The sequence below is a fragment of the Furipterus horrens genome, unplaced genomic scaffold (genome assembly GCF_987537825.1).
Source record: "Furipterus horrens unplaced genomic scaffold, mFurHor1.1.pri manual_scaffold_4, whole genome shotgun sequence".
NCBI classification, from domain to species: Eukaryota; Metazoa; Chordata; class Mammalia; order Chiroptera; family Furipteridae; genus Furipterus; species Furipterus horrens.
This window is the reverse complement of record NW_028327174.1, coordinates 24,225,790-24,240,871: the sequence shown is the minus strand read 5'-3', so window position 1 is coordinate 24,240,871 and position 15,082 is coordinate 24,225,790. Positions and strand designations below refer to the sequence as shown.

General features: G+C 34.8%; 1 protein-coding gene across 2 annotated transcripts; it reads right to left on the bottom strand.

The window, feature by feature from the left end:
* Window positions 1–2,956: 2,956 nt before the first annotated feature.
* LOC150011358 (C-type lectin domain family 12 member A-like) lies at window positions 2,957–14,773 on the bottom strand. Of its 2 annotated transcripts, none has more exons than XM_090275412.1 (6): window positions 14,494–14,773; window positions 8,392–8,490; window positions 7,918–8,106; window positions 6,909–7,060; window positions 5,333–5,439; window positions 2,957–3,241 (listed from the first exon to the last, which is right to left on the bottom strand). In XM_090275412.1, exons 1-6 carry the CDS (start codon window positions 14,582–14,584, stop codon window positions 3,064–3,066), a joined length of 816 nt encoding a protein of 271 aa, XP_090131538.1. In that variant the 5' UTR covers window positions 14,585–14,773; the 3' UTR covers window positions 2,957–3,063. The 2 variants fall into 2 exon arrangements, with proteins under 2 accessions (XP_090131538.1, XP_090131537.1); XM_090275411.1 differs by lacking the exon at window positions 14,494–14,773 and adding an exon at window positions 13,908–13,961.
* Window positions 14,774–15,082: the final 309 nt, after the last annotated feature.

Here is a 15,082-nt window from a genome sequence, read left to right as displayed (position 1 = left end):
GGAGGAAGCAGAAAATCGGATTAGCGAGCTGGAGGACAATGTAGACAAAAACTCACAGACAGTGCAACAAAATGAAAAAAGACTGAACAAGACTGAAGAGGCTCTAAGACAGCTGCAGGACAACATGAAACGTAATAATATCCATATTATAGGAATTCCAGAAGGAGAAGAAGAAGAGCAAGGGATAGAAAACCTTTTTGAAAAACTAATGACAGAAAACTTCCCTAACATGAAGAGAGAAAGAATCATGCAAGTCCAGGAAGCACTGAGGGTCCCAATGAAGATGAATCCCAACAGGCCCACTTCAAGACACATCATAATTAAAATGGCAACATTCAAAGACAAAGATAGAATCCTAAAAGCAGCAAGAGAGAAACAACTAATAACATACAAGGGAGCTCCAATAAGGCTATCATCAGATTTCTCAGCAGAAACACTACAAGCCAGAAGGGAATGGCAAAATATATTCCAAGTAATGAAAAACAAAGGCCTACAACCAAGAATACTCTACCCAGCAAGGCTCTCATTCAAAATGGAAGGTGAAATAAGGAGTTTCCAAGACAAAAGAAGGTTAAAAGAATACATCTTCACCAAACCAGTATTGCAAGAGATGCTAAAGGGTCTGCTTTAAGAAGATGAAGAAACAGAGAGAGACAGAGAGGAATACGAGTACAAAGGGGGAAAATGACAATGAATAAGTACTGAAAGAAAGAAGGAACTTCCACCATTTGCAACAACATGATTGGAACTAGAGAGAATTATGCTTAGCGAAATAAGCCAGGCAACAAAAGAAAATTACCTTATGCTATCACCTGTTAAAGGAAACTAATGAACAACACAAACAAATGAGCAAAATTGAACCAGAGGTATGTAAACGAGAAATAAACTAACAGTAACAAAGGGGGAGATGGGAGGGAGAGAAGTGGTAAAAAGGGGAAGGGTCTAGTCAAAGAACATGTATAAATGACCCATGGACATGGACAACTGGGTGGGGACTGAATGTGGGAGAAGGGTGGGGGCAGGGTACAGGGAAGCAAGAGGGGGAAAAAAGTGAGACAACTGTAATGGAAAAACAAACAAACAGAAAAAATTTTTGAGGGGGGGAAAAATAAAAATATAAAGAATAGAAATGCAAGTTCAGTGAATATTAGAAGGACAAGGATTTTCCTTCACACTGTATATATTTTCTCCCTATCTGATCCCTCCAGAATTTGGCATTCTAAAGAAGTAAGTAATGACCTAAGTTTCTTTGCATAAAACTAATAAGACCAGTTGTTAATAGCGATTTTTTTGACTAAGACTTTGACTGGAATGTCATGCCTAAAGAAGACATGCTTGGGCTTTGGTTGTTACCAAAAAGCCCTGAGCAACTGGGACTGACTTTCAAAGGTAATAAAAGTCCACGAGATAAAAGGCCTGGTACCTTGGATGGATGAGCAGTCCATAGCAATCTTTCCAGGGAAGGAACGAAGGTTGTTTTCCTGAAAGATGGCTAGAAGGGACCTTAAGGCACAATGGAAAACCAGGAGGACCTGGAAAAGACAGGTGTTTACAGGCAAGGCTGAATGCCAGGTATGTGGCTCAGCTTCTGTGCCCTGAAGGGCAGACTGAAGGTCACCCTAAATGTTCCTTGCGTAAGTTCCAGCAAAGCAGAACTAAAGATCATAAGTGATCATTTGCTGCTCTTGTTGTGTTTATGCAAGTGAACAGGATAAATTAAAAATGAACTTAATGCAGTCCCTTTAATGACAAGGAGGGTAATCTTAGGGAGAAAAATCAAGATTCAAGGAAGATCACAATGCCCAGTGGTAGACTATAAAGCAGTGCAGCTAACCGTCTTTAAAGTTTCTTTTCATTTAAAGTTTGTTTTCATTTGAAAGTTAAACTATGTCTGTGGCATTATCAAAGATGTTTAATTTACAGGCAAGAAGAATGTCAAATGCCTTGCAACTGGATGTCTTTCCGATAAGACAGTACTACAGATTTAGAGACTTGTTTGTGCGTTATGCTACATAAATTAACATGTGTTTTCTGTTTTCATAGGGCATAAGCCTACGATCTCATTACCTGAGTGATTGTCTGTACGTATAGGCCTCACTTAATCCTGTCTGCATTGCTGCCTCCTGAGACTCAATGGTTTGGCTGAACTAAGTGGCTGGGTTGGTGAAGAACGGGGTGGTCTGTGGGCTTCACTTTAAAACTGGTTTCTCTTTTCTATCCTAATGGCTTGAACACAAAGAGCCCAGAGGCCTGAGAGGGGGGAAACCTAAAATATTTCCCTCAGTCCAAACTAAGTATAATGGGCAAAAGGGTTTTGGACAGGTGAGATGTACCTGGCATACCTTCCTCCAAAGAAACCCTTCTTTTCCCTAATGTGGGACATTGAAAAATTAATACCTGTCTTTTGTCATCTAGTGGTTACGCATTGAAGGATGTCCTTTAACCCTGTTGCCCCCAGAATACAACAAGTATTCCAGCCTGTTAAACCAAGCATGCCGTTGTCCAGAGACAGCCAACCAACCTGGAGTCTGCACTATCCTTCCCCTTGTGGGAAGGCCACCCTCCCCTCCGCACCCCCACTCTTATTAGGGATTTCTCGACCCAAGGGTAGGTAGGACGACGACCATGTCCAGCTTGAAGCAGCTAGAGGAGCTCGAGACCTTCGTCCATTGTCCTTTATAAAATTGTAAAGGGTTTTAAGTCTGAGAAGGAGGGATTGTTATTTTTTATTGTTAAAATATTTAACTAATTAATTAATTATTAAAAAAAAAAAGGAAGAAGAATATATGAAAGGGTGAGCCATGGGCATGGACTTGGGGAGGGGATTGTTGGGGAAGGGGGTTGCTGGGCGGAGGGGAGCAAAGGGGAAAAAATTGGAACTATTGTAACAATATAATAAAATATACTTAAAAAAAAAGAAATTTAAAAATGTAAATTGTTAGGCAAGACGCAGAAATTTAGTTCCACAGCATCTTTATTCCATTTGTGTGGTCCACAAGCTGTATGGTTTTTAAAGCTGCCTTTACTTACAGGATAATATCTAAGGCAAAATAAATACATTAACTATATCCTTTCATCTGACTCTTCATTCATTAGTGTATTCTCAATCTTCACAGGATTAGCCAACTTCTCACATAGGAAATTTTTTTTGTCAGTGCAGGAATCATAATAAACATAATTTATATATTTTAAATAACTGCAATACATTATATCATTTAAGTCATTTGTCTTTCCTGCAAACCTGAAAGAGAAAATTAAAAATTACACCTTGCTAGTCAAACATTTGAAACATATTCATACACACACAAATTACTTTTCCAATATATAATTGCTCCTAGACTCTTCATTGTCTGAAATAAATTTTAATTATTATTCATAATATCAAGAGTGTCCAGGTTACCCATATATGTATATAGTGTCAAACACTGCCTTAATTATCTCTGCCTTTTTCTCTTTCTCACATCTGGAATATTTGCTGTTCTTTCAGACATAGTACCCCCTTCCCTAATACTTAATATGATTTTGAATAATGCAATTCCATCAGATTCTCTAGTGTAACTGTCTCAGTGGTAAATATTTGACACTATCCTACTCAAATGTTTTTCATAATCACCAAAATTAGAAATTACCCTAATGTGTGATACCTTAAGCTTGACATCATTTCCAATTGACATCCCTCTAGCTGTTTTTTAGAGATTCTACTCTAAAGTTCTGAATCATTACTAGCACCTAATTCAAGATTACTGGTTAAAAATTTATGCATTAAGACAAACTTTTTATTTGAAAATATTATCTTTTAGAAAAAATGTAGTATTCCTACTTAAGCTGAAAAATAATGATCATTAATCAATAAATAAGTTCATCAATTAAATTGTCAAAAGTAAAAATTGCTATTTGAGATGACATGATACAGATGTCATTGATTACAACCTTTTTCAGAAACTAGCTCAAAAATAACATTGAGAGTAAAAAACAAATGGAATTATATATACATATATGTAATTATATAATATATACAAATATAATGTTATATATTGTTATATAATTTTTATTTTATTATTTTTATAATTAGAAATATCTGTTATGTTTTTAGCCCATTACAGATTATTTTTCCATTAGCACATGGAAATTCTACTTTTTCAAAACAAGATTCCATCTATACTATCCTCTCACACACACTACCTTTACCCTTAATGCTTCTCTCCAAATGAGATTTTCAAACTATATATCCTTTTCTCCTCTGTTTGTACTTATTTCCTATTCTTCTCTATCATTGCAAACTGCCAAACATAGAGTGCCTTGTCTTTTTGACCCATATTCTTACACCTACTGTTTTTATTGGAAGAAAAAACAACCAAAACAAAACAAGAAAGCAATTCAAGCTATTTGCTGTCTGACCAAGGTGGTGAGTATGCAGGAATCTCAGAGTTCAGATCAGAGTGGCAGCACCCCAACACAATTGCCCTGAGTCTACTCCTGCTTGATATGCATACACATATGCATAGATTCATGGGCCTGGAAGAGTATCCAACAGGTTAAGATTCTGGTTTCTTTTGTTAGTCTAATCTTGTCTGCTTCCCAAACTGAAGGGATTATAAACTACAACAAAATTTTTGACATAATTTTTATGTAAATCTTCTTTTATTCCCATCACAAGCAGAATGAGTACAACACATGAATCCATTTATGATCACATTTTAATATATTCCACAACAAAATATTTTATATATAGTATATATGCAATATATGATGCCCATGTTCACTTTATTCTCTTTATCAGAAATGCTGTCTAGTCTATATCTAAAATTTCCATTCAAAAATGGCCACTTCAAATGTCAGTTATAACACAAATTTCAGAGCTAAAATTTTTTTATCATTCTGACATCATGTTCTATTCTTTTTATCTGTATATTTTTAAAATTGGTTTGATAATACAAGTAGTAGTTAAATTATTAAGGACAGAATCAATCTTTCATTCATCTATGAATTCCAGCACTTAGCATCATATTAAGTCCATGTTAGAGCCCAATGAATCTCTTATTTTTTAGATAAAAACATTATTCATAAAAATTCTCCTCTATTTGACTACTATAAGTTTGTTAGTGACTTGTTCAAGATAATGAGATACATTATTAGATGCAGTATTAGATACATTAAATATGTATTTTAGATAATATTGCGTTATTATATGCATTAGGGAAGAATTATGGAAAAAAATTCTTTACGCATGTGATTTCAATTGAAGCCAGTTTGAATTGTAACCTACAGTGTTCCTGAAGAACACTCGTTTACTCAGATCAGTTAGAAACAATCAACAAGACCAAAGACTTACCAATCAGAGGAGATAGTTGTCTCATCCAACTTTTTGTAGCCTGTGTAATCTTTTTGGGGAGTTAATCCTAGCCAATAGTTAACCGACTTCTGGGACTTTATAAATTCCTAAAGGAAATAAAGATGATTAAAATAACCATCTCTCATTTCTGTATATTACCTCACAACATAATTTCTTACAAATAACTGACTTAAGGTAACATTTTAAACATTACACTACTAGTTTTCAATGTCATTAAAGGAAATTGAGACAGTTTTTTTAAACAAGGAACAGACTGACAGTAATCAGGGGGGAGGGGGGAGAGGGGAGGGAGAAATGGGGGAAAAGAAGGGGAAGGATCTAGTCCAGGGACTAGTACAAATGACCCATGATCATGGACAACAAGGTGGGGATTGACTGTGGGAGAGGGGAGGGTGGGCAGGGGAGGGGAGAGCAATGGGGAAAAAAATGGGACAACTGTAATACAAAAACAATTTAAAAATATATTTCCTCCAGTATTTATATATCAGTTACGGTTTCACATGGAGAAATACCTACCAATCCATACATAATTTTAATTTAGGGTCAATGTAGATCACAAACTTCAGCATTAAAATACTGAGCAGTAAATGTTCACTTTGGGGGCAAAGAAATAGCTAATCATTATAAACACATGTTAATAGAAACAGAAAGGGTAGGAGAAAAACTGTAGCAAAGTCAGATGAGAGTGCTTATAGAATAAAATTTAAAACCAGTCCAGATTTTTGTAGCCAAAGTAACATTTTTCCATACTTTTTTGAGTAAATAATTGTGAATGAATCATTTGAGGAAGATCACATGAGGGAGAGCTATTGATTGATTTCCCACTTTTTATAAAGGAGAACAAAGATCTTTGAGTAGGGGATCTGAGACTTTTGAGAAGATGAATTTTTGGCTTAAAAAATAAATATATTATTACTATCTGAGAGACCAGAAAGACTGAGTAACAAGTAAAATGTGGAGATACTATTTACACACTAGAAAAAATAAATATATAAATCAATATTCCAGATAACTCACTTTTTCTTGGATCCAGGGACTTAATGCAATTTATCTGCCTTTGCCATCCCATTTTAATTCTGATTTCTTATACATATTTTACCCAAACTATCTTCTTAGTCTAGTATATGTTGGCTTTCTCTCTTAGTTTAAAAAAAATGCAAAATGATGAAAATAAAGAATCTTTTCCTATGTACATTTTGTGGAATTGGTAAACCTCAGGAATAATTTCCAGGTCTTTTGTTTTTAGATAAATGCTCATAAATTGTGTTCTGAAAGTTGATCCTAAAGTTTGGAAGTGTTTACAGACATGATTCTGGGTGCCCCATACCTACACATTTGTCTAGCCTCTACATATTCCATGAATGCTAAAATCCTAAGCTCAAGTTTTATATGCTGTACCTTGGCTATGTGAGATAAATGTGCTAGGTCTCAGTCACTTCATTCCTCAACTACAATAAGCCAGAGTCATGTCTGGGTTAATACATATCTTCCCCAATATGTGTCACTCTTCACATGTGACTTCTTTCCTCACAAGCAGAGATCCAAGAAACCTCACCAATACACTTTTGTTCTTTATCTTCAACAGGCTGGCGTTGTGAGCAGAACATGCTGTGTCACTCTTTTGCCATGTCGCTTTATTTTCAAACATTTTATAACAGCTGTCCTCATGCCACATCCATTTCTCTGGACAAGGATTACATTTATGCTCTGCAAGAAGAAAGCAATTTCATTTGCTGTGTGTTGATAATCTTCATTATTCTCAATATCCTTTATGTTAAATTAACCAAATTTACTTGTTTTTCTTTTTTTTCACAACAAAGAAAATAAATCTTGCATTTTAGGCCCTTATATACGTCCACAATGTGTCTAAAACATAATTTGAATACACACTTAAAATTAAACACTTGGATTCCATTGTATTTTCCGCCCTCAAGAGCCCTGGATAATGATTGATTAATTTCTTTCTCAGCTATCTTTTTATTACTACACAGTAATAAAGGCTAATCACATGAAACACTGGGTGGTAAGAATCAACCACACAAACCAGCATCAATTGTGTCTTTTCCAACTACCCCATTTCTAGCTCTGACCTGTTGAATATTTGGGTGCCTTTGCAAAGGCACAAATAACTTACTTTAGTTATTATGACTATAAAAAGTGCTAGAGAGATTAAAAAACCAATCCCTTCCAATTCCAATGGTAATGCTTAACTTTATTTAATCATGACTCTCACTAAAATTTAGGAATGAGATAATCTATAAAAAGATATCCTTCTCTCCCTATCTTCTAATTGACCTCAGTACCCAGAAAACCTAGTGAATGTCAGATTAGACAAACTTTACCTTGTTTAATGTTCCATTAAGTTACTGTCATTTAATTTTGAGGCCTATGTTATTATTACTTTTTCTGTTTTTCTTCTAACTCCAGAGAAATATCAAGTTCTCTATCAACCATATTTAATTCCTTTTCCCCAAAAATGGCTTCCTAGGAACAGACTGATTCTCAAGTGACTATGAGGTTTAGTTCATGTCTAATAAATAACTCAGAGGGGAATATAGGATTACCTGGTTTTTTTCTATATAGCTCATAACATAATTTGGTGGCCATTTCTTGCAGAGTGACAGAGAGGTTCCTGATCTTGCTGAAACTCTCCATATTATACATCAGTTGTATAGAAACATTCCTGTGAAGTTCTTCTTTGAAATTTTGTAGTTTTTTTAATTTTTCCATTTCCATTTTCCAAGTTACGTGGACTCCAGATCAGAAAAAGGAAATGATAAAAATTTTAATCCCTCAGTACAACCCTCACCTCCTTTTGCCAAAATAGTATTAAGAGTATTGAAGGTCTAGGGAAGCATTCATTTCACAGGAGTGAGGGAAAGAAACTAACTACCATAATTTAAGGACTTTGTTACAAGTCCCCTTTGCGTTTATACATAACCTGTAATCATTCTAAAGCTTCCATTCAAAGAGTGAATTTTTTTGTAAAATGCATATAATTCTAAGTGTATTTCAATCCAAACATGGGCAATACATACATATACTTCCTAAGACTCCCAGTCCAAACAGCAGCAGAAGGCACAGAAGAATCAGAGCCAAGGCTCTTTTACGCCACACGTGGGAAAGAGCAGGAAGTGCTGTGGAAAACAAAATTTGTAAAGAGAACTGGAAATGGTATATATCTTAACTCAATCATTCATTCATTCATTTTGCATTTTTTTCTTTTCCAACATATCCTCGATAATGGAATTTGACTCAAGGACATTTTGAAGTACATTTTAAAAAATAAGTCAAGAAAAAGTCAAAAACATTTTGTTAACTCTTCTGCATGCAAACTAGTTTTCAAGGAGAAGTTGTTAATTGGTAGGCTGATTCAAGAAATCAAGGCAAAAACGGAGTTTAAAAAAGAGAAGTGAGTAAACTAATCAATCTAGATACAATATATCTTTTCTGTAAAAATTAGAGGAACTGAGTAACTGGCAGTTAACAGATGTCAATCTGAGCATTCTTTCTTTGAGTAGATAATTGTGGGATGTCATAGAAAATAATTTCAGTAATTTATGTTTTTCCAGAAAATCATGGCTATGGGACATAAATGATAGGCTGTCTCCTTGTAGTGTCCCTGGGTGTCCTTACAAAAGCTAGATCTTAGACCAAATCTGTATCATTTCCTACTTAAAATTTTTTATTGTTTTTTTAGCAACAAAATTTTGTTGAATGTTTTTTTATTGAGGAGTAAAATCCAAAGCAGACAATTTCCTTATTTAAAAAAACAGTATTTATACATTTTATATTATGAATTAATTGTTGCTTAAATAAAACGAAAAAGGAAAGAGGAGATGTTACAAATGATACTACAGAAATACAAAATATCATAAGAGACTACCCTGAACAATTATATGCAAATAAATTAGACAACTTAAAAAGGTTAATAAATTTCTAAAAGCGTACAGCTCACTGAGTCTTAATCATAATTAAGTAGAAAACTTGAACAGATTTGTTACTAGTAAGGAGACGGAATCAATAATCAAACACTCAACAAACAAAAGTACAGGAGACAACTTTAATGGAAAATTTTACCAAATATTCAAAGAAAAATTAATGCCAATCATTTTCAAGCTCTTCCGAAAAAAACAGAATGAGTGGAAACACTTCCAAACTCATTTAAGAGGCCAGTATTACACTGATAACAAAAGCAGACAAGGATACTACAAGAAAAGAAAATTATAGGACAATAATTCTGATGAACAAAGGTCCTGAACAAAATATTACCAAACTGAATTCAACAATAATTTTTAAAATCATACACCACAATCAAGTGGGGTTTATACCAGGGATGCCAAGGTGGTTCAACTTCCACACATCAGTTAATGTGACACACCACATTAAGAACAAAAAAAAAAAGATAAAAATTATATGATCATCTCATTAGATATAGAAAAAATATATTACAAAATTCAACATCAATTTATAATAAAACTCAACAATGTGGGTGTAGAAGGAATATACCTCAAAACAATAAAGACTGTTATGATAAGCCCACAGTTAACATCATACATATGGTGAAAAGCTAAAAGCTTTTCTTGTAAAATCAGGAACAAGACAAGGATGCCCACTCTCGCCACTTTTATTCAACATAGCATTGGAAGTCCTAGCCATCCAAATTGGAGAGGAAAAATTGCAACTGTTACTACTTGCAGAGGACATGATATTATATATAGATAATTCAAAACACTAAAAAATACTCTTAAAACTAATAAATTCAGTAAAGTTACAGGATACAAATTCAATATGCAAAAGTCTGTTTCATTTCTGTACACTAATAATAAACTATCTGAAAGAGATATTAAGATAATAATTATATTTTCAATGACATCAAAAAAGAATAAAATACCTAAAACAAAATTTAACCAAGGAGGTGAAAAACCTGTATGCTGAAGACCACAGGTCATTAAGGAAATAATTTATGAGAACACAAGTAAGAAGAAAGATATTTTGTGCTCATGGGTTGAAATAATTAATATTGCTAAGATATTCATGCTACTCAAGCAATATACAGAGTCAATGCAATCTTCATTAAAGTTCCAATTGTATTTTTCTCAGAAATAGATCAAACAATGCTAAAATTTGTATAGAACCATAAAAGGCCTCAAATAACCAAAGCAACCATCAGAAAGAACAAAACTAGAGACATTACATTATCTGATTTCAAAGTACAGTTAAAAGTTTTCAAGGAAAACAACACAGTATATTGAAGAAATATACACAAGATAGTAAGGATAGATATTACATAATATTAAGTTCATATTACATAATATAGACTTTAAGCTGGAGAAAAGTAGACAAAATTTAGAAATAAATAAGACATGGTTTCAAATTTTCTAGGGTCAAAGAATTTCTGAAATGCAAATTTAGGAAAAGACAGATTAGTAGAATAGGATATGAGAATGTATGTATTAAGACACAAAAAGATAATTGTTGGTATATTAAATTAATGTTATATTCATCTTCTTATACCAGAAAACAGAGAAGTACAGGCAAGAATATTAAGATATAAAATATTGCAAAATTTTTAATTGCCCCCTCTTTAAAAAAATCTATATTAAAGGAAAATCTTACAGAATTGAGCTATTTTTCTTTCTCAAGATTTACAATGATAATGATAAATAAATCCAAAACCTAACGACAAAAATTGTATTCATAATAATGATAACATTTCAAAGAATGACACATTTTGTGGGAAAAATAAGAACTTAAATAATATAGAAGAATTCTTCTATTACTCCCCTCATATAATTTTACTATTTCTAAAAACTTCCTGAGTTCTCCATAACAACTGTTTGTTATTTTTAACTTAAATACATTGAGTTCAATCTAGATATGCTTGGGCAGATTTCGTCCAAAAGGCCAGGATCCAGGAGGTAGGAGCTATATATAATAAGAGGAATATGAGATTATAAGTAGGATGGAAATTCAAGTATATTTTAACAAAGAATAAGCTGGTGGTCAACACAGGTAGTCCATTTATATCATGTTTTAAATTAGAATTGAAGAATACAAAGCTTCCAGATACAGTGTGGTTTTGAATGTTTTATCTTCCAATATTTCTTTGTCTCTTTCCTTCTTTAATCCTTTGATGGGTCCTTAATTTAACTTAGCCTCTTCTATATTTTAGTAACTTGGGAAAAGAGCTCCAAAAGAAGTAAAAGAAGTATTAGGACAATATATTCTTAACTTGGTAGAATGTCAAATAAAATCTTTTGGACTTCCAGCCAAGATGGAGGCCTAGACAGACACACTGCATCTCCCTCCAGAACTAAGAAGGAATATAAGTACCTCAAAACTAGAGACAGCCAGAAGTTCCAGAATGTCAAGCTGCATGGAAGTCCAACAAACAAAGATATAAAAAAGAAATAGTGATCCAGACAGGTAGGAGGGGCGGAGCCGGGGCAGAGAGGACGCAGTGTGGTGGCGGTGGTGGCAGCAGCAGCAGCAGCAGCAACAGCAGCAGGCAGGCTGGTGGAAAGCGCAGTCATACATTTAAAAAGTAGGGAGGGACACCTGGGGAACACTCCCAGCACCAGATCAGACTGCACAGCTCACGGTACCAGTGCTGGGGAAAATAATGCCTCATTGCTTTTGACTGTGCAAATCAGTGGGGGTTGGAGCAGAGGAAGAAACAGCCAGTCTCTTAGCAGAGTCAGCTTGCTTAAAGGGCCCCCATGGTCCTAGAATATCCACAGACCCACCCACTCTGGGAACCATGGCCAGGGCAACAGCTAGAGAGGCGTCAGTCCCATACAGAAGTGGGAGAAGTGCCTGAAAAAGGGGAGAGTGCTGAGCAAGCAGCATTGTTCCCTCTCAGACCCATCCCCCACATCATGGTGCAATGGGTCGCCTCTACTGATGAATACCTAAGGCTCTGCCTTTTACAACATCACAGGTGCAACAGCTCTACCTAAGACACAGAGGTAAACTAACACAGGAACCTGTTAAGATGAGGAGGCAAAGAAATACAGTATTCCCTCACTTGTCTCGGGTATTACGTTCTAGACACACACACTGCCCCCGTGATAGATGAAAATCCGCTAAGTAGGAATCTTACATTTATTTTAGTATTTATATATATTTTAAGGCTTTATAAATCCTTCCTGCACACTTATAAACCATTCCAAGGCCCTTATTAACCTCTCCCAGTCGCTTATTAACCTTTTCCACACTGTCATAAACACTACTTATGGTCTTAAACATATTCTGTACTCTTAAACCTACATAACTTTAACAACATACATATACAGTACCGCAAAATCCCACAATATAGCAAAATATCCATGATAAATAATTAAATATAATATTTTTTAAAATCCCACCATACAGTGATGCCACGATAAGTGAACCATGATATAGAGAGGGACTACTGTATAGCCCAAAGAGGGAATGGATCAAAGTTCCAGCAGGAGATCTAAGTGACAAGAAGATAGGAAACCTCACAGATGAGGAGATAGTCAACCTAACAGACGCAGAGTTCAAAACACTGGTGACAAAGATGCTTATAGGCTTGACAGATATGCTTAAGTACAGCAGATGTGTAAGGGAAGAAGTGAAGGCTATGCTAAATAAAATAAAGGAAAATACACACAAAACCAATGGTGAAGGGAAGGAAACAGGGGTTCAATTCAATGACTTGGAACATAAGGAGAAAAAAAGAGTCAACCAGTACAGAATGAGGAAACAAGAACTGAAAAAACGAGGAGAGGCTTAGGAACCTCTGGGAAAACTTTAAACATGCCAACATCTGAATCATAGGGGTGCCAGAAGGAGAAGAGGAGGAGCAAAAAATTGAAGGCTTAAATGAAAAAAATAATGAAGAAAAACTTCCCAAATTTGGCGAAAATAATAGACATACAAGTCCAGGAAGCAAAGGGAGTCCCAAACAAGCTGGATCCAACGAGAACCACACCAAGACACATCATAATTAAAATGCCAAAGGTGAAAGATAAAGAGAGAATCTTAAAAGCAGCAAGAGAGAAGCGGAAAGTTGCCTACAAAGGGATGCCTATCAGACTGTCAGCTGATTCCTCAAAAGAAACTTTGCAGGCTAAAAAGGACTAGCAAGAAGTATTCAAAGTGATGAAAAGCAAGGACCTACAACCAAGATCACTCTGTTCAGCAAAGCTATCATTTAGAATGGAAGAGCAGATAAAGTGCTTCCCAGACAAGGTAAAGCTAAGGAGTTTATCATCACCAAGTCATTATATATGAAATGTTAAAGGGATTTATTTTTAAAAAGAAGGTCAAAACTATGAACGCTAAAATGACAACAAACTCATAACTATAAACTACTGAATCTAAACAAAAAAAACAAAATCCGACTAAGAAAACCAGAATAGGAACAGAATCTTAGGTGTGGGGATCATTTGGAGGGTTATCAGCTGGGGGAGGAGGGGAAGAATGGGGGGAAAGGTGCAAGGATTAAGAAGCATAATTGCTTAGTACAAAATAGACAGGGGGAAGTTAAGAATAATATAGGAAAGGGTGAAACCAAAGAACTTACATTCACAACCCATGGACATGAACGAAGGGCGGTGAGACTGCTGGAGAAAAGGAGGGTTCTGGGCGGAGGGGAGCAAAGGGAAAAAAATTGGAACTACTGTAACAACATAATCAATAAAATAGAACTTTTAATAATTATGATTTCAAAAAGAAAATCTTTTAAAGGTATCTCTGTCTCTCTGTTTTAGACACACACACACTCACACAGCATTTTCTTATTAAAAAACATACAAAACTATGACTTTCCTTGACCTTTTCTTTTTTATGAGAACAAACATTTCACAATCCAGTCACATAAAAATACTATTCCTTCTTCATTATCTTGAGTGTGATATTAAGAAATAGGAAATTTGTAAAAGATTTAATGTTCACAATGCTGATCAGTGCCTTAAAAAACCCTTATGATAATTTTATATGAACACTTAGGTGCCTTTGATAAAAATGGAAAGCTTAATTAAAATTTCAAGTTGAAAAATCCTTGTCAATTCATTACTATCTAAGGTGCAGGACTACTACCCTTATCTTTCTATCACCCTGTACACTTCACTTCTACCAACTTACAAAACATCCATAGTTCAAAATCTTACCTTTTACACCAACTCCATCAAACTTCTGAATATTTTCTGTCTTTCTGGAGTTCTGAAATTTTATATCTGCATAAGTAACTTCTTCAGACATTGGTGGTTGTGAAAAGAAAGCTTGACAGACTTAAAAAATGAAGATAAACTAACAGTTGAATGTTAAACAGCAGTTGTAATTTTGATTTCTGTTTAAAAACTGAAGCCTAAACTTCTGCTTTTAAATTCACTGTGCCTATCACTCACAGATGTTCAAATGAGCTACAACTGTATTGTGCCTCATACAAGAACAGGGAACTAGGTGGTGCAAGAGGGAAATCCTTCCTCTTACCTCTCCCTTTTTTTAATTTCGTTATATCTACCAACGACACAGTAGTTTTCAATATTATGTCTGGGTATTATCAGTGTTGTGCAATCACTATGTGCAACGTGATGTAGATATAACAGAATTTATTGGAGACAAACTTTCAAGCAGAGAAGTAATAAAAAGCACAAATCCTCAAACACTACTCTACAGAAATGGCCTGGCATAGATGTTCTGCATATGTAATAGCAAAGCTTCTGATAGAGGGGGGTCAGCCATAGCCAGCAAACTGCC

Coding starts and splice junctions, on each gene's coding strand:
- LOC150011358 (XM_090275412.1), bottom strand. CDS start 14,584: ATGTCTGAAGAAGTTACTTATGCAGATATAAAATTTCAGAACTCCAGA. Junction 8,107..8,391: donor GGGAGTCTTAGGAAGTATAT/GTATGTATTGCC, acceptor TCTGATCTGGAG/TCCACGTAACTTGGAAAATG. Junction 3,242..5,332: donor ACAACTATCTCCTCTGATTG/GTAAGTCTTTGG, acceptor TTTCTCTTTCAG/GTTTGCAGGAAAGACAAATG.